Source organism: Carassius gibelio, chromosome B17, assembly GCF_023724105.1.
Source record: "Carassius gibelio isolate Cgi1373 ecotype wild population from Czech Republic chromosome B17, carGib1.2-hapl.c, whole genome shotgun sequence".
In the NCBI taxonomy this organism is placed as follows: domain Eukaryota; kingdom Metazoa; phylum Chordata; class Actinopteri; order Cypriniformes; family Cyprinidae; genus Carassius; species Carassius gibelio.
Window position 1 is genome coordinate 6230234 of NC_068412.1, and position 23129 is coordinate 6253362.

Genomic DNA, 23129 nt, shown 5'->3' on the forward strand with positions numbered 1-23129 from the left:
ACCTCTGTGACCAGCTGCTTAAATCAGGGCAAGCAAACACTCCAGCGTCTGCTGCAGGCAAAAGAGACTAGCCAGCTGTAGCGCACCTTTGTCTCATGCACTTCCTGGCCTAATTGGCTTTATTTGCATAATGCACATGGGTCGTGTGCATTATATTATTATGTGGGTTATAGATAAATGCAGGAAAGAATGGATCTGAAATGTGATGCAAGATGCAGAGATACATTTACATAAGATCAGATGGACACTGTCTGAAAATAACAGATGAACAGATGAAAAAAGGAGTCAGAAAGAGTTAGAAAGTGTGCCACTGTGAGTGCACTGCAGGATCCGTAAAGAAAAATCTTAATTTCTTTCAGTCCACATCACAATCCTGTGTTGATTAGCCAGCTCTTAGTGTTTGACATCCTAGGTGACTTAGAAGGAGGAGCAGGGGACAGAACGCCGGATTTGGGGTGTAATCCTGTTTGTCATCCGGGACACATGGACTGCCAGCTATTGATTCCCAGCAACTGTCTAGAAATTTATTAAGGGGAACAACAGGCATCTAATTGTAATACCCTCTTTGGAGTGGTGCGTCTATTGATGAATGGTGAAGAGTAGACAGGTTGTCGCAAGATGATAATTGGAAAGAGAGTGGGTGGTCCTGCGCTGCTCTTTGGCCTTGTGTACGCAGCATATTAGGCCTGACTTGCTGTGTTTGTACGAGGGGATTTCACACAATAACAAATGTGCCAACATTCTTAGGTTCGTCTCCACTTAATGAAGCAAGCAGTGGTCTTTTAATTTGTTAGACTTAATTAAACTTGATTAAGCTTATCAGTGGACACAAACCATGTGCAAACAGATTTAAATGAATTAAGCATGTTAGTGATGGACTACCCAACATGGGTTAGGAGATCCTTATTATTATTATGTGTACATGTAAATTATATCTGTACTTTTATCTTACATTTTTATATTCAAGGTGAACAATCAGATTGTTTTCCCATTAGACATTACATTGCACCTTTAGGGGTGTAACAGCCTGTCACTAAGGCAGTACCCTCAAAAAGACGTCTTTGTACCTTATTTACCCCTGCCAGCTTCGGGGTAGTACTTAAAGGATACATATTACTCCATACTACAAATCATGTTTGCCTTGCATGTTATGCTCTACAAAAATAACATTAAAACATATTCATAAAAGATGTGAAGTCATTTTTCTGTACAAACTTTCTGTTTCGAAATAAGTTAACTTTAGTTTCTCACAGAAAGAGTCCGGTAGCACTTTATTTTACAGTCCTGTTCCTCATGTACATACTAGGTTCTTATTATAGTAATTACAATAACTATGTAATAACTAGGTACTAACCCTGAACCTACCCCTAAACCTAACCCTACCCCATGTAGTTACCTTGTATTACCAGAACTTTCTTAGATAAATACACTGTAAGTACACGTACTGTAAAATAAAGTGCAACCAAGAGTCCCACTGTCACGTCATATGTTGAATCTCTGTTTTGAAATTATATGTGCCATCCTGACAAGAAAATGTAACAATTTAATGAAGGTACAGCTTTGCATGCATAGCCTACATATGATTTGATTAATAAGAAAATGTATGATTGTTCCAAACAAGCAAGGAGGTCCACCTGTTACACCTACCCATCAGTGAGGCATAAGCTGCCACTAATTAGTCAAAAATGTCAAATTTGTCATATGCCCTCAGGTAGACGAATAAGTTATGTGTATCCACTAGTGTAGAGCAGGACGTAAACATATGCAACATCAATCCTCCCTTTCACACTTCTGAAGTGGTTGCACGCAAACAATTGATGCTATTGCCTGCCTCCATTTGAACCTCCATCCACCCCTGCCCTTATAAACAAACAAGGCCCAGTCTTGCAGCTGGCCATCGCCTTGGCAACTGTGGATTGGGAAGAAGCTGTGTGCTAGTTAGAAAGTGTAGCATTGTAAGAGTCTTGCAGGGACCTAGAATACTTCAGCACTTCACAATGTGGCCCATTCAACCCTGATTTGAATTTTAGGAGCCGAATACAAATCAGATACCCTCGGCTCTTGAGAATCCCATTGTCATCTGAAGCATTTTCATCAAGGCATACAAATTTTCACAATTGTCTCATTCAAAGCTCATGCTAAGGAAAGATCAGATGTGGATTAATGGGTGAGAATGGGGAAAACATTTCATTTATTCTGCAGCATTCGCATCAGCACTCCTCGTACACAATTAAATATTTTGAAACTGAGTGGATATTCACAGAAACGATCAACTTTAATTCAAAAATGAAAAATATAAACGTAAAAAATCATTGCAAGGTCATAGTTGCAATAATGCTGAAAGCCATCTTTAAAAAAAAAATTGGGGTAATATCCAAATCAATTTTTGCGACCTTTTAACGCCAAACCACATTTCCTTGAAACACCTTGGTGGTCCATGGTATTCTTTACCATTCTGGTGCCCAGTTTGGGCCTTCTGTCAAAATCTTCAGACCATCCAGTTCCAATAAGGTCTATACTATCACACATATTAGATGTCTAAAGGTAAACAAATTTCTCTGGAGTGGAGTTTGCTGAAATTAATGAGGCATAACTAATGGCATACAGCCATAATGGCAGCGATGCTGAGACTGGAAGCTAGAGACAGACCAGCCATTGATTCTTGCTTTAGACCTCTTGAAGAACTAATCAGCTTCTTTGGTTGGGCTGCACAGGCTTCGGAAGCCTATTGTGGCTCTGTGTTACTCGAGGTCAGTAGTTATTAGTGGTGATTGAAAACAGTTTCTTTAACAACTTATAAGCAGGATGAATAAGATGCATGAGGAACTTGGAAGAGGGATTACTGACCGGCCAGAGCTGCACAGCCAGGCATTGGGGGGAATGTGACATGGTTTGATAATAAGGGATACAACTTTCTCTCTCCCTCGCTCACTTTTCCATTTCTAATTTGCTTTCCCTCTCTGAAACAGAATTCAGATGGGTGAATCGCTCGCACAATGCTGGGGGAATGTTATTCATAGCAACAGATTTAAACTTACAAGACTACCAATACTATTATTTTCTTGCCGCATAAATGTATATACATATATACATCGATGCTATACTTCTTTATGGAGGCAATAGCAAAATTCACTGTCATTTGTTTAATCTTATGGAAACCCATTAGAGAGAGAATTGCTTTCCGAGTCCCTTGACCTTCTTGAAATATTTTTCATTGTGTTGCAGCATGTCTATTTGCCCGCTATTTTCCCCCACTTTGAAATGGCTCAGATTAGGACAGTCTGCATTTTCTAGGACGCAGTCTGCTTTGAAACTGGAAAGCTGATGGTTTCTTACAGTTGCATGAAAACATAATGCCTCAACTCACCCAACCAAGACTACACAGCCCCACACTACTGCGATATCCCAGATAAATACCTCCTTTTCTGAACATCACTCACATTGAGAAATGTGAAGTGAGGTTTTGCTCTCAAAGAGAGGAGAGTGTCTTTATCCAAAGAATGCATTTCTCCGCCTGGGATGTGAATATTAAAATTCTCAGTAATTCTGAGATTTAGTCCATTGTCTTTTCTGTGCACTGAAGTAAATATTCACAAAGCACCACATGAGTGTCTCAATTTATTTGGAAACAGTGACAGAAATGTGTGTGTGTGTGTGTGTGTGTCAGGGTGGGGGTAGGGCGTGCACATTCAAATACCATTTCTGAAGTACCTCAAAGTGCTTCACTGGTTTAGCCTATATGATGATTTTACAAAATTAAGATTTTAAAACCATGCATGTGTAATAAAACTATTATGCAGCTTTAATTTAACACATAGAGAGAGAACGAGTGGGAAAATGCACAGTGGAATTAGAATTGTACCGTATGTCTTTATATTTGATATAGACAGACTAAATATTTGTTAATATACTTCTGTAAACTATTCCAGCAGTGTCACATTTGTTCCCACATCCACTGTAATACTGACGTCAGGCTGTCTATGCCAATTAGTGCTGTCCAGGTTGCTAGGTCACCATGGTCAATTGAAAGACACATCAATAGAACTTGAAAAGGTTTCTCTGCGATCAGACGATCTGACATATTAAGTAGAATAATGGCCAGGGAAAATACAGACAAGGTCCTCCGGCTGGATTCAAATTACTCAGCGGTAAGAATTTGTTAAGATCCTGCAATTAGTGGGGAAGAATGAAGCTTCAAGAAATCTATGGCGGGATTGAGAAAAGCAATACTAAAATCTCTTGAATCTCTGTGTTGTGCTCTCCTGACACTGGATAGATATTGACAAGTATATTTGTCAGTTTTCACTAAGCTTTTATTAGCTATTGTATTATAAACAAAATATGGCTAGACCCCTCACTATTTTTTTTTATCTGCACTTAATACTGTATCATATCTGAATTAACTGATTGATTAATTAATTAATTAACTGATTCAGCATTCCTCCTCCCCCATTGTCATTATATTATAGCATTGTACCTATTATCCTATATATCGTTATTATTATCACATCATCAGAATTTCTGGTATCATTTGCATTTCAAGTACAGCTTACTTTCAGCAGTACTTCTTTGTTGAAACCTTCTGAAATGTTTGCAAAATTCATGTATATATATATATATATATATATATATATATATATATATATATATATATATATATATATATATATAAAATCCAAATATCAAATCCAAGTGTTCTTTCTGATAGTGTGACTGCTATGTTGTAGAGAGCTTGAAGACTCAGCATCACACACTGGTAGTATTTTGGCCGCCAGAGATGATGGTCGATCATTTAAAACCTGCCTCAGGCACCATATTATTTGGATGCAATTTACAAATGCATTCTGAGTAAAACAGTATCATAATCAGATTTATATAGGCTTTTATAACACTTTGGCCAAAGTAACTATTACCAAGTCATAGCCATTTCATAATGAAAACCAAATACTTTGCTTCATTTTCCCTTCAGTCAGGGGAAATATCCACGTGGAAGGTGTTTATGTACTTAACCCTGCTTTTATTTCTGTTTGTAATCATTAGTATTTATCATGCCAGATATAAATAATAAAACATTTACAGATTCTTCCATAGCCTTAAAGTTGTGTGCGTTTTAGAGTCAATAATAATAATAATAATAATGATAATTATTATTATTGTTGTTGTTGTTGTTATTATTATTATAAAGGCTCTGCAGATGGGTTTGTAGAGGTTATTAACTTTGAAAAGTTTTCTCTTCCCGCCATTTAGAGAGGAGATATTCATTCACATTAGATTCAGTCTGTGTCGTTTGGGTTGATGTGAAGATGAAAAATGTCGACTGGGATCGCATTGGATCTTTTTGATTAAGCATTGCAAATAACTCCATATAAAATAACATTCAAATAAAAACGTTACACGAAAACAGTAAAAACAGTCTTGTTTCGAATTTCAGGCTTGCCACTGAATCACTAACCTTGGAGCACTCGTAGCTCTCACAGAAAAAAAGGTACAATGACCAGTTTATTATTTTCATTTACTCCTATTTTATTTGTTCTATTATGTGACGTGCCTCAATGATTGTCCGATAGTTTTGCGACTTTTTGGATCAATTCATGTATTCCAGGTAATGATACGCATAATTCATTTTAAGCTACTGCATTTAGATCAGTGTTTTTAAACTCGCGTTCGGATTTTTTATATGTGCAATTATTTAGCCATAGTCTGCTTAAAACGCTTGCAGCGCAATTTCTTTTCTTTTTTAACAAGATGCATAATTGTAAACTATTTCAAACTATATTCGCATTTACTTTCATTCCCAATCTAAAATCTATTGAAGTCCACGGTATTGAATTTCAAAATGAAATAAATAAATAAATACATTTAAAAAAATGAAAATAGAACAAACATTTTAGAGCTTATTGCAAAATTAAAATAATATATTTATTGCAAATCTAAATTTATGCTAAAACTTATCCCCTTTAATTACCATGTATATTCAAAACCACATAGATTAAATAGAATTATAAACATGTATGCAATTTTATTTTCGGGATGGAAACTATACATTTGTAATCTTTGGATCTGTGTAAACATTCAAGCCACTGAAATGACAGATACGTTAAATAAAATGAACCAACAGATAAACAAAAAATATCGTTCTCCTTTCTGCGTAATTTAAAATGATAGAACCTAAAGTTATAAATGGGTGGCACATTATTGTTGTTATTGTTATTATTATTATTATTATTATTATTATTATTATTATTATTATTAGCATTTGTGTAAGGAAGCTCAGGTTTCAGAAATATTTAAATTAGGAGAAGTAACTGAATTTGTAACAAATTCGAGTAAATAATAAACTATGGAGGCCAATTTAGAAGTAAAGGGCAGACATTATACATTGTTTGTATCTAAATAAAGGTTTCTATCTCTCAAAATCAGTGAAAAGTTTCCTTCCATCGACTTTCTATTAAATGTATTTTCAGATATTAACTGAAATTAAACGCTCTTCACAGAAATTAATCTACACACATTAATTCTCCAACAAAGGCGTGCGGTTTAATTGATTTATTGTTAACGTTCAATTGGTTTGAAACATATACAGCAGCAATCGTCTTTGTGTCTTCGTTTTAATTTACAAAAAAAAAAAAAAAAAAAAAATAGAATAGAATAGAATAGAATAGAATAGAATCAATGACCAACGAAAAGACTCAAACATTTATATTACAAGTAAACAGAAACTTAAGTGTTAGCCAAATATACAGTCCCTACTTTTCATTTCTCTAAATGAGTACATTAGTTTTTACAATAGTCGCTTCAGTCGCACGTTCAGGCATTTTGCTGAGATCTGGGAACTTTTCCAGTTCTTGCTAGAAGTCCATACCTGAAATATGAAACATTGCTTCCTGTGTCCTGGCATTGCCATAGATGTGGAGCAGCAATTTTGTTTAATAACAGACAACCTTCTACAACAACAAAAGGAAGTCCCAAACACAGAACGTGACGCTAGAACTTGTTATTTTGTCCATAATGAGTAGCAGGGTCATTGTAGAAAACTGTGACCACAAAAACTGTTTTTAGAAGAAAAAAGTGATACATTTCCCGCGAAAAACGGCTCCTTTGATCCGATCACCCGCCACACGCATGCTCGCTCGCGAAGCACTGTCTGCTTTTGGCCTCGCGCGCAGTTCTTGATTCAGAGGAGGCTAAAGTTTGTGGGAAAACGGAGGAAAGAAAAGGTGCCCGGTTTTACCACGTTCTGCCATAAAGCAGATTCGACGTGACCATGTTATTTGTGTAATCTACAGTAGTGTCTATCTGGCCCATGTTGTTCATCTGCGAGTGAAGTGACGGGGGACTGGGGGACATTTCCTCCAGGTCTTGGGCCTGGACCAGTGCGTTGACCTGCTGGCTTTGGTGCTGGTTCATAGAGTTACTGGAGGTAGGAAGCACGACTCCGGAACCGTTCTGCTGCTGCTGCATCTGCTGTTGGTTTGGCGTCGGTGTATTGGAGCCGTTTTGGCAAGGCTTGCCATCCTTCACTAAGACAGGGACAGCCACTCTCCTCGGCGACTGCTGCTGTTGACACAGGTTGCCCTCCTGTTGAAGCTGCTGCGCTGCTTTGTCCTTGGCCTGCCGCTTCATCTTGTAGCGATGATTCTGAAACCAGATCTTGACCTGCGTCGGGGTTAGATGTATCATACTAGCCAGGTGTTCCCTCTCGGGCGCTGAGAGGTATTTCTGTTGCTTAAATCTCCTTTCCAGCTCGTAGACTTGTGCTTGAGAGAAGAGCACCCGTCGTTTCCTCCTCGGCGCTGCGTGGAGAGGTGGGATGGATTTGGTGGTGTCGGCCATGCCTGTCAGCGCGCCCATTCCTGTCATGTTCATACCTGTGGAAGGTCCCATGAATCTAGAAACTTCAAAATATGCATACAGATGTACGGCCATTCAATAAGTAGCAGTGTTGGGCTAAACTGTTAATCATTTGTGCAGCAATAAGAGTCTCAGTGCAGCATTTACGCGTGCAAAAATGAACGAATATAAACGTTTCAGGTATAATTCACTTAAATCTACACGATGGGGAAATCAGCAGTAAAAATAGCAAGCGGCAACGCTATGAAGGCAAAGTATTGGCAATAGTGCTGATGCGTAAAACTAACGTAAACTCGCTGGAAACTCGGTAAATAAGTAGTGCATGCACGCAACACATCAAGAGATAAAGAAGAATAATGCAAGATAACTTACTTGTTGAGTATCTCGGGTCAGGATTGGCGCCGTACCACCCTGTTGCTGCTGCGCTGTTTCTCATAGTATCTTGGTAAGAGGGTAGGTCCCCCATGTTGGCAATGCTGCCATTGCAGTAGCCCCCCATTGCACTGTGTGAGAACTGGGAAACGGAGTGTGGCATATGGTAGGTGGTCGCCACAGTGGCGTTGTGGCCCATAGAGTGTTGCTGCATGCCAGTCTGGGACACCTGAGGTTGCCGGTACGCTCCCAATGGAGATGTGAGGTTTCCAGTGCTCTCCATGCCACTAAACTTCTTGTAAGTCTCCTCAATTGGGCTCAAAATATCTGTCACTGAAAAAGGTGTCGTGTGCTTTGGGCTCAGCGACATGGTTCAGAAAGCAGATAGATGTTTGGTGGTGGAGCGCAGCCGTGTTGTTGTGTCAGCTCTGTTCTCGTGGACGTCGACGTAAGAGAGTGCTTGTAGTATGCCTGAGATCCGATTGATCGCCTTGGAGAAGGAGGCGAGCCCTGGCCACTCTTATCTCAGGTTTATTGTAGCCAGGCGCCAGATTTACGACAAACATGAGGGGCGGAGCGACTCCCCAGACCAGCAAACAATAGTCATTGACATCTCAGCAAGATAATTGAGAAAAAAATGTTGTTAGTTTCACAATACATTTATCATCATGCCGACTGAACATTTTCAATGGTCATACCCCCCCCCTCCCTTTTTTTGTGCCATAGCTACAATTCACGAGTCTGACATCGTCCTCAAAGTTTATTCCTATCGAATTGAGCCGACGTTGTCAGTCTGTCTGAAGTCTACTTTTTCTTCTTCTGCTTTTTTTAGGCGCTGTTAATCTGCGTCAATAGGGAATTCCATACTTTTTCCAACTTTGAGAGCACTCGGAGAGTCATAAGCGCCAGTGCGCACTGTCAGAGTGGTACAATGAAGACCCCCTCCAGTCTATGACCTAATTTATGCGTCTTAAGCTGTGCTAAGGGTCTCTCCCAAATAAGATCATAGTAGAAAAAAAATATAATGTCCACAGAAAATCGACATTAGAAGAAAAGTTAAATTTTTTTTTAAACAATTTATAACACAAAAAGAGTTTGTAATAGCTATACGAACCTGGGAATCTACATTAAGGTAAATCGTATGTTAATCGTTTAAGCTTATGAAGAACGTAAATAAAAAATAAAATAAAAAAATCTACATTTTAGTTTTAAAATGTTCGTTATTTCCGCAGCAATTTTTTTTATAATAAATAAAATAGAGCTCATTTAACTTCTTAATTCATCCGACCTGTTTCAAATTACTCATGGGTCAATAAACTCACGGAGTGATATGGATATGAATAATTACAGTTCACATTTTATGCAGTTTTGAAAAATTTGTGTGAGGTACATGTTGCGTGGCCCAATTTTGGCACTTCATATAAATGTAAAAATAAGGCTCTAAAATAAGGCTCATATTAAATGCGCAGGAAAACATGGATAAACCAAGCTCGTACGCTCACGAAGTTTTAAAACTGTAAGTTTAGGAACAATAAAAATTTCCATGCCATGCATGCATCAGTCATATTGAATACACGTCTGTCTGATTCGACCACGTGGGTGGATGCTGCTCTCACACGTTTGGGTATACTGTACAAGTAGCCGATGTAAGGTGTACCTTTGGCTTTAGTAACACTATACATTTACACATCTTTTTGTAAACTTGCCACACAAAACAAACAGTAGCATCCAGCGTTCTCTTCTGACTACTAAACGTTCAGCAAATCATGTTTAAGTGTTTAATTGTTTCCATGTTTAATTTGGGATCATTTTGAGACCATCCAGTTCGAAGCATCACATATAGTTTGTCTTGTGACTCAGAGCAAGGAACTCGTCTAAGGTTTTGTGCGCCTGATCCATTAGGTAAATGAGGGCCACTCAACCTTGTGGAATATTAAGGCAGAGAGCATGACCGAGGGGCCAAGCAAGCGCCTCACTCTGATGCTGGAGGAACCACTGGATGCGTGACCGCTGAGCAGTTCAACTATACCAAGTCACTCGAGAAAAACCAAACATGTTTTGTCTGTAGGCTAGATACTTCAATACGGAAGGAACACACGAAAAGCTATCATCAGAGTTGGGACTGGGATATATTGGACAACATTTGCTCAGGTACTGAAACAGGTTGCCGTGGGAAATGAATCAGATCTCGTTGCACTGAAGGCAGCGTGTCTGCCGTGTTTACTTTCTGTGGATTGTTCTGTATTAAGTTTAGGAATTTGCAGATTTCTCTATGTGCGTAGGCATATGCGTGTTAGTGGGTGTAATGTTACTCCCGGGAAAATAAGATTATAAAGTTTATAGTTTTAAAAAGAAACTAACAGTGGCTAATGAATGAGTTACACTAGTTACTAAAGCTGAAACTGAAAAATGATTAAGAGTGATTATGACTTGCTTTAGAGGTGGATTTTCCAATCCATATATATATATATATATATATATATATATATATATATATATATATATATATATATATATAGCCTACTTTAAAATTATTCAGTATGCTACATTATAGTACATTATTCAGAAGCATGTTTTTTTGCTTTAATAAAATGTATTCCCATTCAACTGAATTAATCAGTGAATGTGCAAAGAACTAGTTAATTAATAAATAGAATACAAATATTACCGTGCTTAGATTTGCTTGAACATGCATTGACTGAAACTAAATTCCGTTCATTCTTAGTTAAACTAATACGCGTTTTTAAGCAGGTTTATGTGCCTGCGTGAGGCTTGCAGGTAAAATGTATCAGTGAAAAGTGTAAGTCGAGAATTATTAGGACATTTCTGCGCAGTTGTGTTTGTGTTTGACTCAGATGCGAGTTAGCTGTCACCTATGGCCCTTCTTCTTTAATGCATGCCAAGAGCTTTTGATAATTGGGTTGCCATCAAAATAAAAGGCATAGCCTGAGGTATTCCTTTGAACGTTGTTTTTAATCTGCGGTTTTTTTTTATTCACGTTTGGTTTGCAATTCGTTGCCTTTCTTAAACAACTATCCTCATTTAAAGCAGAGCGTACATATAGCCTAAGTCTCGGAGTGAATGGGCAAACACATGCGTCCACTGGAGTGCTTTGTGGATCAAGGGTCAGTGAAGGGAAGGAGAGCTTGGAGTAAGAGCTGAGGTCCTGACCCATTATCTCAAAGAACCGACGGTGAAACAAAGTGTCCAGAATAAGTTAATGTCTACTTTGCGGTATAAGGGCTCGGAGTGGTGCTAATATTGTGTATTGGCTTTGAATTCAATTACGCGCAATTTGATATGCAATATAAAATAGGCTACATCCAAATATGTGACGAGTAAACTGTAAAAGAAAGAGAAAAACTCACAACTTTTCGAGCAAACTATGGTTTAGTTGTTGTGGCAGACAAAAAAAAAATAATATTTAAAAAATCCTTTGTGTAAATAAAACATGCACAGATCAAAAAGTCACCAAAATTTTAAAACCATTTTAATTATAATGCCTATTTTTGCACACAGCCTATAGTTTCCTCCAGGGTAAATGTATTACAACGAGGAGTCGAGATACATTGAATCATGATCTACTCCACAACCCGCCACTATTTCTTTAATTAGTTTAGAGGACAATTATGTTAATTAAGATCGGCATATCAAATCTGTATTACCTCTGTAGGGCTCGTTGAATACGTCTACAACATAATCTGAGGCGCATATATCATAAAATGTAAATAAAATAAAATAAAAAATACGAGACAAAACAGCGATATTTGCTTTTTCACCTAAGGAAACTGTGCAGTAGATGCATAGGCTTAAAACACTGTGTTATCGTTGCTCATAATGAGTCGCAAAATTCAAAAACCCATAACAGGTGACAGCAAGGATGCTCCTGCGTGGGAGATCATACATGTTTTTTTTTCCTATAAGAGTAAATGCAACACAAACACGATTACTACAGGTGTACCCGGGCCCAACATTTACACAAACTAGCAACATATCTACCTAATGCGTTTACATTCATCTAACATAGGCTATGAAGTCAAATTAAGAAATCTACATGTTGAACATTTGAGTTTCATATTGCTAAATTATTAATAAATTAATTCCAACATACAAAAAACAAAAAAACAACTCTTACTTATTCTTACTTATAACCTCTTACCTCTTACCTTTCTCACGTATTTGAGAACTAAATTGCAAAATAATAATAATAATTATTATTATTATCATTGTTCACTATTTTATTTTTAAAAAATAAATACAATTTATAGGCTCCAGGGAGATTCTTTAGTTGCCTTTCGATATTTCAAAATGTTATTTGAATGTTCACAAGTCCATAAAAAGTACGAATCACGTCCAAGTTTTCAGAAAACATCTCATATCTTTATAATCCAATGATTTTCAATCATTTTTATTTTATTTTGATTAAAAAAGGTCTTGAAATAGTCAGGAAATATTCTTGTTTATCCGGTCATGTATACATTTAACATATAAAACAGATGCCGTGCGCAGACACACGCTTTACTTAAGGACATTTTAACATGGATAATATTTCGAAATAATAGATATTGCTATTACCAAAAGTTGTAATCCATTCTTTAATTAGCATACAGTAATCTAAGAATCCTTCTACACATGAAGCTTATGTCGACCATTTTGTGCTATAAGCAGGCAGGTGCAGGTCCCACCCAGACAGCAAGCCAACATTGAATAAACATTGTTTTTCCATCTGAATCATCATTATGGTTGATATTGAAATTTCAATGCAAAATAAATGTTGAATCACCATTACCATATCGATGAAAACCTGATGTTATTAATGTTGATGGCAACAATATTGGAACAACATTGATCTATAGTTATCTTTATGATTGATTAAGCATTGATATTTGGTTACCGCGGGTGATCCCTGAATGTGTTGAAAAGTAATTGATTTATAGTGGACAGAGAAACGATGCGGTTGTTGAAAAGTCATCGAAATATAGTTGACCGGGAAATATGATTGAAAAAGCATCGAAATATAGTTGACCGGGAAATATGATTGAAAATGCATCGAAATATAGTTGACCGGGAAATATGATTGAAAATCCATCGATTTTTGGTTGACCGGGAGATCAACGGGTGGTATACCCAACGTACTGCACCGGACACAGCTCATTTCTGGACCCTTGGCACAAGCGTACAGGTAAGCTTGCTTAATATTCGATATGAACCCAGACAGCACAGGCACGCGGTGTGTTTTTATACAGTCTGTGGGCAGCTGAAGAGACTGGCTCATTTTCAAATAATGTTACCGTTAACTTGTTTAGACAACGGTCACGGTAAATTAATGTTAAAGCCTTGCGTTTCCAGCAGTTTCTCGGAGGGAAAATTTAAAAGCGGTTTATTAAAGAGAAGTCCTGACTCCTTTATCGTCGTGTTTTTCACTCTTTTACAGGCTGCCAGAAAGAATCCGTCTCTATAGTGAGTGATTATTGAATGAGGCTGTACATTATAAATGTAATGTTTTAACTCGAGATGTTTGTTTGTGTGAATGCTGTGTGTGCGGTGAGTTCTGCGTGAGCGGGGAGCAGAGTTGCCATGGAAACGGGGCGTCAACACAAAAACTGTTACTGGCAAGCGGTAATCTCCGTCTCTCGCTGAGGTTTACACTGTTTTAGGTAAGTTTAGTCGCTAAAATCATACAAATATGATATACAAATGTTCCTGACACGTTTCTTACTTGTTATTGCATATTTCAATTAAATTTATTTTATAGAAATGGTTTAATGTATTCGAAAAATCCGTTAGCGTCTTAGCAGTTTTCAGGTAGGCTAACTCTATAGATTTAGCTCTTGTTGATGAAACTCTGGGCTTTAAATCAAATCTTCGTGTGTGTATGAGATATTTTGATGGCTCTGAATGTTTTGCTGTTGATTTGTCAGTGTATTTTTTTGGGAAAAGGCTGATTTACTGAATCGATGACGTCGCTTACACTGAGTGTAACGTTAATCGGCTGAAAACAAGTTCACATGAGTTTTGATATTTCATGATAAACAGATATTAATACAAATTGTTCTGTGATTTCAGGATGACAGAAAGAAACTCTACAGAACAAAGTGAAACTCCAAGATTTTTGAAAAGAAAATTGGTGAAATATATTCTGAAAAAGGCATATTAATGTATTTCATGAGCTTCTTCAGTTCACCTGTATTTCTAAGTCAGTATCTCCCTTCAGAAATGTTGCTGACGGGAGATACTGACTTAGAAATACAGGTGAACTCAAAAAGCTCATGAAATACTCATGAAAGAAGCTCATGAAATACATTAATATGCCTTTTTCAGAATATATTTCACCAATTTTAAGAAGTCCCTGACATCAAAACGTAAGTCACACTCAACCTAAAATTAAAAATATAGATTCCGTTATTTTAAGATTATATTATTAGTAGTATAATTTTTATATCACATATGTTATTATTGTTGTTATATATATTATTCTGTCGTTTATCTGCATTTTACCTCTGCTTTATCTTGTTTCCTTCTAATGAACCTGGAACTGCAGAGTAAATATTGTTGTCTCTGTGTCAGATGGCTTGTTTTGTTCCTGGACTCTTCAGTGATGATGAGCAGAGTCTGAGTGAACCTGCTGTCAGACAGTGAGTACCCTGAGTACCCTGGGGTTTCAGTCAGGGCCTTCAGTAAACAACTGAATCAAACAAAATCCTTAAGGGTTAATAGTTACTAGTTAATATATTATTAGTCACTTATAAATCATTGAAATGTCAACATTGTACTATTATCTCAATAAACATTATAAATCATTTACAAAGCTTTCTGCACCCCCTAATCTAAAGTGTAAACTATTCATCAGTTGTACTCATCGGCTTTCATTTGCTTGTGGATGTTTGCATCGCAAATGATACAGCATTGTACTTGCACAAGTATTTTACTTCATTTTAATACCGCGCAACATATTAAGTAACTTCATTGCCCTTTGTCGAAATTGGTCTTTTCGCTCGCTTCATTTGGCTTGCTCAGCTAAATATGTCTGTAGGCGTGTGGTTGCGTGTGTCAATGCGCCCAGTTAACACACACGCACGTGCCTGAGGTGTCTGTCGTTGCTAGGCATCCATCAGCTGGGATCTCCGTTACAACAAGGACATTTCAGTAAAGGATTTCCACCACTGAAAAACCCTTGCTGTAACTCTGGTACAGGATTTATTTTCGAAGAAAAGTAAAACAAACCCTGCAGTGTTTTTGTGCACCCCGTTTTTCAAAAACAACGGGGAATTTCACCCCGAAGGAAGCTGATTGAGTCGGTTCTAGTCACATGACCTGGTGTGCTTGCTTTTTTTTCTTGGTGGAAGCTGTGCATTTGTTTAGCTAACAAATATTAAAAATGTATTCAAAATGGTGTACAATTGTTTAATTATGTCATCCTGGTTAGGGTTGGGCCGATAGACGATTCCATCGTCCATCGCCGATGGCTGATAGACATCACGATGCTGCGCCGGCAAACAGCGTCATGAGCTCCAGTATCTCGTGCGTGCATCCGTGGTTGCCCAGGCTTTGGGTTAAAGGTAATACTGTTGTAAGTAGTGTTCATTTTCTTGTACAGACCAATAATTTATTTTCATTAGATCTCAATGTGTCACCAGGAGCCACCGGTATTTGGTCCTGTTGTTTTTTTCTCAAAAACCGGCAGCCGCTGACTTGCATTTAAGAATCACCAAGGGCAACGGTTTCACCTAAAAACCTTTACTGTTCTACTGCAAAAACCTTGGATGACCTGAGGGTGAGTAAATTAACAGCAAATTTTCATTTTGGGGTGAACCATCCCTTTAAATGCAGAGTAAATTTCCCTACATGCTCAGTAAAAGTAATCAGCCAATACACTGGTGACGGGAATGACGACGCCCAAAGCAGCAGAACTGTACAAATGCTGGACATCCACACACCGCACCACAGTATTATCAACTAGAGATTGACCAATAGTGGATTTTACCGATACTGATAGCTAGGTTGGACCACACTGGCCAATATACCAAATTTGTCAACCAATAGTTTTTAAAATGGATACTGAATGAAAACTAAAATAGAGCTTTACTATAAAAAAAAAAAATCAGTAAAAGTACTGAACCATACTTTGTAAATGAATACAAATTTAATATTAATATTAATTATTATATTGATCATTAAAGTTATTTCATAGATTACCAATGTTAAAAAAAAAAACTTTAAAATGTAAAAAGGAAACCTATTAGTAATAGTAATGAACACACTCTAACAAGGAACAATACTTCTGCAGCTTTCCTTAATGTTACAAATGGACCCTTTAATTTCAACAGTCATGCTTAAAGGGTTAGTTCACCCAGATAGCAAAATTATGTAATTAATAACTCACCCTCATGTTGTTTCAAACCCGTAAGACTTCCGTTTATCTTCAGAACACAGTTTAAGATATTTTAGATTTAGTCCAAGAGCTCTCAGTCCCTCCATTGAAGCTTTGTGTAAGGTATACTGTCCATGTCCAGAAAGGTAAGAAAAAACATCATCAAAGTAGTCCATGTGAAATCAGAGGGTCAGTTAGAATTTTTTGAAGCATCGAAAATAAATTTTGGTCCAAAAATAGCAAAAACAACGACTTTACTTAGCATTGTCTTCTCTTCCGTGTCTGTTGTGAGAGAGTTCAAAACAAAGCAGTCTGGATATCCGGTTCGCGAAAGAATCATTCAGTTCACCAAATCAAACTGAATCGTTTTAAACGGTTCGCATCTCCAATACGCGTTAATCCACAAATTACTTAAACTGTTAGCTTTTTTAATGTGGCTGACACTCCCTCTGAGTTCAAACAAACCAATATCCCGGAGTAATTCATGTACTCAAACAGTACACTGACTGAACTGCTGTGAAGAGAGAACTGAAGATGAACAGCGAGCCGAGACAGATAAGAAGAATCGAGGAGCTGATGATACTGCGCATGTGTGATTCAGCGTGAAGCAGACTGACACACAGAGTGCCTGAACCGAACTGATTCTGTGCTAGTGTTATGAGCGCAGGTAAACCGAAGGCCATTACGTCGAGTGCAAAAGAACCGGTGAATCGTTTTCTTCAACCGGTTTATTGAATCGAACTGTCCGAAAGAACTACTGGTGATCCGAAAACCGATGCAACCGGTTCTTCACTTGTGAACGAGTCAGTCTATTGTTCGTTATCTGTCTCGGCTCTGTGTTCATCTTCAGTTCTCTCTTCACAGCAGTTCAGTCAGTGTACTGTTTGAGTTGGTTAACCGACGCAGTGCTGCATTCACTGAAATTGATTTTCATTTTACCAATATGTCAAAATCTGCCAAAAGTACTTTGTGGTTGTCTTCTATGTTATAAAGTTAGCAAAACCTCAGAGTCCAGTCTATTAGAGTCTTCCAGTCTTCATAATAGAAACATCTTGCGGCACGAATGTATCAATACAAATAAATATAACATCTCCAGTTATTTAGCTGAGCATCAATTGTACGTTAGTACAATAAGTTTAATTTAATAAGAGGCGATCTAGAGTTGAAATGTTTTATTTTTTATTATTTTTTTATCAAGTGATCAAAGTGTTTGTTGTCGCTGCGATCAGTGGCCCGGATGCTGTGTACAGTCTGCACTGTATAAGGTCTGCAATCGGACACGCGCTTCAATCCGTTGTGGAGACCAGACGGTCTATTCGTTCCGGTGAAATTACTAAACATAAATATACACAAACGTATCCCTGTCTGATATACAACAACTGATAAACATAATCAGTTTTGATAAATACATTAAAAAAAAAAAAACATACAAGTGTGGTTTAAAACCCAAACCCGGACCTCTGACACACTAGGCAAAAGTTCTACCACTGAAACATTTGAGCTGACAAACAGATATATTGTAGCTTGATATTCACTATAGGAAGAAAGTGCAGCATAAAAAATAGCATATTTTAGCATTAAAATCTCTTACACATTTATGGTGATCTGAGAGGGCGGGGGAGTCCAGTTAATGGGGCGTAATTCATTAGCTTTAATGAGAATTTTATATTTTATAGGCCTACATTAAAGTGTATTTTGTTTCTTATATTTTACATTTATTTCTTGAATGCTACTATAACATCAACTGTAGCTGAAAAGAATAAACCACTGTATATTTAATTTGTATATTATGTTGTTTATATACTTTGTTTTTAGATTTTTTATAACAGATTGGTTACCGGAGTACATATGTATAAAGTACAGTCACACTGTATGATTGTGAATTTTAATTGCTGTTTTTAACAGAGATTTTTGTCTTTTCTGTTCTTTTACAGATCACTATTGCACACCAAGTAAGCAAAACAACATTTTTGATTTCATTTTATTTTATTTCTGCAAACAACTTGCATCACTTGCAATTGGTTTTCCAGCCCAAAACCTCGTCAAAAACTGAATGCAACGGTTTTTATCTATGATTATTTTGTCAAAACATCTTTTGTCTATGGTAACTCTAATCTACATTAACTATTTAATTGGTATCCAGTTATTCATATTAAATTTGTGGTGTTAACAACTACTTCTGAACTAATAAAATAATAAACTAATTCATTTTTTTTGAGTCAATATACATCCATGAACAGGCAGTTTTGAAAAGTGCTTTGAATATAGGGGAAATATGATCTAGCCTACAACACTGCTGCTCCTACTGCACTACTGAATTAGTTCAAGTATATGTTCTGTTTAACTTAAATGCTATATTTTTTTGCATTGTGATTTTATCTTCTCTTTTAGATACTCTTACTCAGCAGATGGGGACAGCTACCATCACCCAATTTACACCCAAAAGTGGCTGCGCTATGCGCCAGACCGGGGCAGGAGGGACTGGGCGACAACTTATGCAGGCATCAGATGACAGTGAAGTGTAAATAAAGAGTAGAGAGGCTAATAAACATTAATTTGATTTTAAATTGTATGGTGTGTTCTGTGTTTTATTCAAGATTTAAAACGTTCCATTAATTTTTAACATCCTGGCTGTAGATAAAGCAGGCTATTTAATTTATGGCATTACATTTAAAATTAACATTTAAAAACGATTGAAATTCCATTGAAATCACGTTGATCCTTAGTTCAGTTGAAATTTCAACATTGTTTCAATATTCCTGATAATTGAAATACCATTGAAATTCCGTTGATCTATGGACAGAATTTCAACATTGTTTCAATATTAAATCAGGGTGCAAAATGATGTTGAATCAACATCAGAGTTAGATGTTGATTCAATGACTTAACGTTGACAACAGAATGTTGATTCAACATAGTTTCAATGACTGTTTGCTATCAGGGCAGCCTCCCAGTTGTAGTAAAAAGCAGCCTTTAAGTACTGCATACCCACCGTTAAGAAGGTTAAAGGTCCTCCCAAGAGGAGCAAGTATCTGGCAGGCCTCTCCAAAATCTCATTCTTCCGCGCAAGTTTTCATTCAAATGTAATTAATGGAACTCGATGGACGAAATGATGCTAATAGGTTCGGGAACACCGGGCGTCGAGCGACAGTGCGGTCTCCAGAGTTATATATAGCAGAGGTATTAGTTTACATCTTGTATATATTTTTAACATTATAAAGAAGTCCTATAACACAAAGCTTGCGAATAGAGGATATTTGCAATTGATCGTGTTATGAATGCCTAAAAAAAAAAAAAAAACTAAAAAAAAATAAATAAATAAATAAAAATAATAATAATAATAATAATAATATATATATATATATATATATATATATATATATATATATATATATATATATATATATATATATATATATATATACATGTGTGTGTGTGTGTGTATGTGGTGTGTTAAAGCACGAAGACGGAAACATTTTCCTGCATCGCGGAATATTGCTGCATAAATAGGTAACTCATTTATATCAAGTTTCAAAATAATGTGCAGTCTAAATAAACTTTGAAAGTGATTCATAATTTTGGTTTTCACGGAATTGTGGAAAATACACATCCTTCAGTTTGTGTTTAAAATGTACTAATCATTTAATTTTTCTTTAGTAATGTGTGTGTGTGTGTGTGTGTTTGTGTGTGTGTGTGTGTGTGTGTGTGTGTGTGTGTGTGTGTGTTTGTGTGTGTGTGTGTGTGTTGTGGTTTGGCTCTAAAGAGAAATAGAATGGACATTTGGTCAAAGCATTTAACTATTTTTGTGGTGCAATGATATATTAGAAGGACAGACTGTGAAACAAATACTTCAAAACACTTTAAAATGATATGAAATAGTTTATATGATTACAGAGTGAAAACATTTTTACACAACATGTGAGCTATAATAGAATATATGTAGATAGCATAAAACAGTTGAACTCTGATTTGATGAAAAACATGAGGTTCTGACCTAATTAACAGCTACATCTGTTATGTTTTTGTATTTTTGATGTCAATAAAAAAAAAATCACAGCAGAAGAGAAAAAGTACAATAAAATAAGCTTGTTCAAAGGAATAGAATGATTTTTAACTTGCTCTGCATAGTTTTTCTATCAGTGGCTTAGTTTTAAAAGTGGTAACCAAACAGAGAGGCAGCTTTCATGCTTGCATTATTAATGGAGGAGACCTCTAGCTTTAATCTGAAATGGCTCTCAAGAGACTCAAATATAACGCTAGTTCAGTGACCTCACATCTGCTGCCGTGCGCTCATATTATGAACACAAATTTTAACGTTTTACCTCAGTTACTGAACTATACACACAGACAACTTAATGTAGGCTATTGTTCACAGAGGTCTGTTATCTGTCAGTCTCAGCACAAACGCTTAAGTGTTCGCTACCTCCATTTCACTTGACAAGCTAATACAATCATTTCTACAAGCTAATACAATCAAGCTTTTTTTTTTTTTTTTTTAAAAGAGAGATAAAAAGAGAGAGAATTTACCAGCAGAAATATATCCATTACAGTGTCACTAAACTGATGCATACAATGTTCAGATGTGTGTGTATATTTGCATATACCATTGCCTGTGACTGTGTGAAAAATACTGACAGAGCATATGACAAGTGGTGTATACACGATGTTTTTATTTCACGACAGGATTCAATGTGATGTCTGTTGTGGAAATCAGAGAAACTCCATGCGAAAGCTAAGGCTGTATATTTATTTATTTCTTCTCTTGTTGGCATGTTCGAGTGCCTTTGTGTGCTGACCTTGAGATGAGGCACTGCTGTAATCACAAAACAACTATTCTAATTCATCCTTCAGCCCTTTTGTGTACGCCTCTTCTATGGAGTGGATTTGTAATGATTTATAACGATTCATATTTTGTGTGATAATGATTATTCCTTGCTAGGGAGGTCGATACACAACTGAATACAAAACTATTCAGATTGATTGGAAATATAACACTGAAACACATCTAACAATGCTCTGTGAAGCATTTATCTGGATAAAAATGCCTTCCTGGGAAAAACATCTGTGAAAATTTCAATTCATTTGAATTCCGCTTCCTCACATTAAAATTAAGTCTGGAGTTTCCTTCTTTCAGACAATAAAGCTATGAACTAGCTTCCATCTTCTCTACGATAGAATCAATGAAAGGTTTATGATACCTGTTCAGTATGTGTCTCACACACAGTGTAGCCTTTGCCGAAGATCTGCTATTTTGTATTACACATATTAGACTCTGCAATATTTCCTTTGTATGACATGATCTTTCATCTGCTAGAGCTTAAGGGAATTCAGTGTCATAATGCATTCGGACTATGTGCAGATTGCTCGGAAAGATCACTGGATGCAACTGAACCCGAAGTCATTTACATGAATGAGTTCTCATTACATCCAGCTTACTTGTGCTAAGAGAAAGCACACAGGTTACTCAGTTTCCAGTTTGGTCTTTGGTAGAGCTTGTTATAATTGAGTAATGGAATCATGAATATGTTGAATGATGAATGAATGATGTAAAGGGTGTTTTAGATTTGTAAATGCTTATATGTCCATAATGCAATACAACAATGCAAGTGTAACTGCAGAAGTATGTGCAACATTGCACACATTTCCCTTTTGTGTATAATTTATATATGTGCATTTAACATGCATAGTCTGTTTACAATGTAAGATGCATACTATCTTGTTAAACTGTATTGCATGTTTAATATTACTAATACAATATATTTTCCACTTTCTCTCTCTCTCTCTCTCTCTCTCTCTCTCTCTCTCTTTTGTTACTTCCACCTTATGTGTAAATGAACCTGTGCCCCATCAAAGCTCGTAAGTGAACAATACTGAGCTGTTTAAACTGAAATGTATAATTATTGTGTATTTGTATGTTAAATGATCTATGAGACCCACATCACTGAAAATCAATAACGAATGTAATTTTTTTTGAAAGTTTAAATAAAGCCATTTTTTCTTCACATGTAAAAAACAGCTGTTCTCTGAGCGGTTATGTGTTTCTACTCAAAGTCCTGATTTGTTCAGAGCTCCTGATTGTTTGTTCCTTAAGGGTAGTAATCCATTACTTCCCCGACATTTATTATATGAGATGTAAAGTGATATCCCACACACAGAACAATAAGAGTTTATTAAAAAATAACTTTCATTTACAGCAATATCCATTTGATTAATACAGTATGTCTGATTTAACAGTTTCAACACAGTATCACAGATTATCAAAATTATTCCATTTTTAAAACAACATCTGCTTGTATTTGCAATAGAGATAGAACTTGTACAATGATTAAGCTTTTTGTACCATCATCCTTTTATTGAATACACACACACACTCACACACAGTGCTTTCAAATGATTAATCATGATTAATCGAATCCAAAATAAGTTTTTTTTACATGACATATTAAGTGTGTAATGTGTATATTTATAATGTAGATATAAATACACTCACAAATGCATGTATATATTTAAGAAAAATATTTTACATTTATATATT

The 23129-nt window shown here is 36.4% G+C and overlaps 1 protein-coding gene across 2 annotated transcripts; it reads right to left on the bottom strand.

Moving 5' to 3' along the window:
• Positions 1 to 6357: 6357 nt before the first annotated feature.
• nkx2.4a (NK2 homeobox 4a) lies at positions 6358 to 8905 on the bottom strand. 2 transcript variants are annotated; one of them, XM_052580516.1, is made up of 2 exons: positions 8224 to 8905; positions 6358 to 7868 (listed from the first exon to the last, which is right to left on the bottom strand). In XM_052580516.1, the coding sequence occupies exons 1-2, from the start codon at positions 8591 to 8593 to the stop codon at positions 7228 to 7230; spliced, it is 1011 nt and encodes a 336-aa protein (XP_052436476.1). In that variant the 5' UTR covers positions 8594 to 8905; the 3' UTR covers positions 6358 to 7227. The 2 variants fall into 2 exon arrangements, with proteins under 2 accessions (XP_052436476.1, XP_052436475.1); XM_052580515.1 differs by having other exon boundaries at positions 6359 to 7895.
• Positions 8906 to 23129: the final 14224 nt, after the last annotated feature.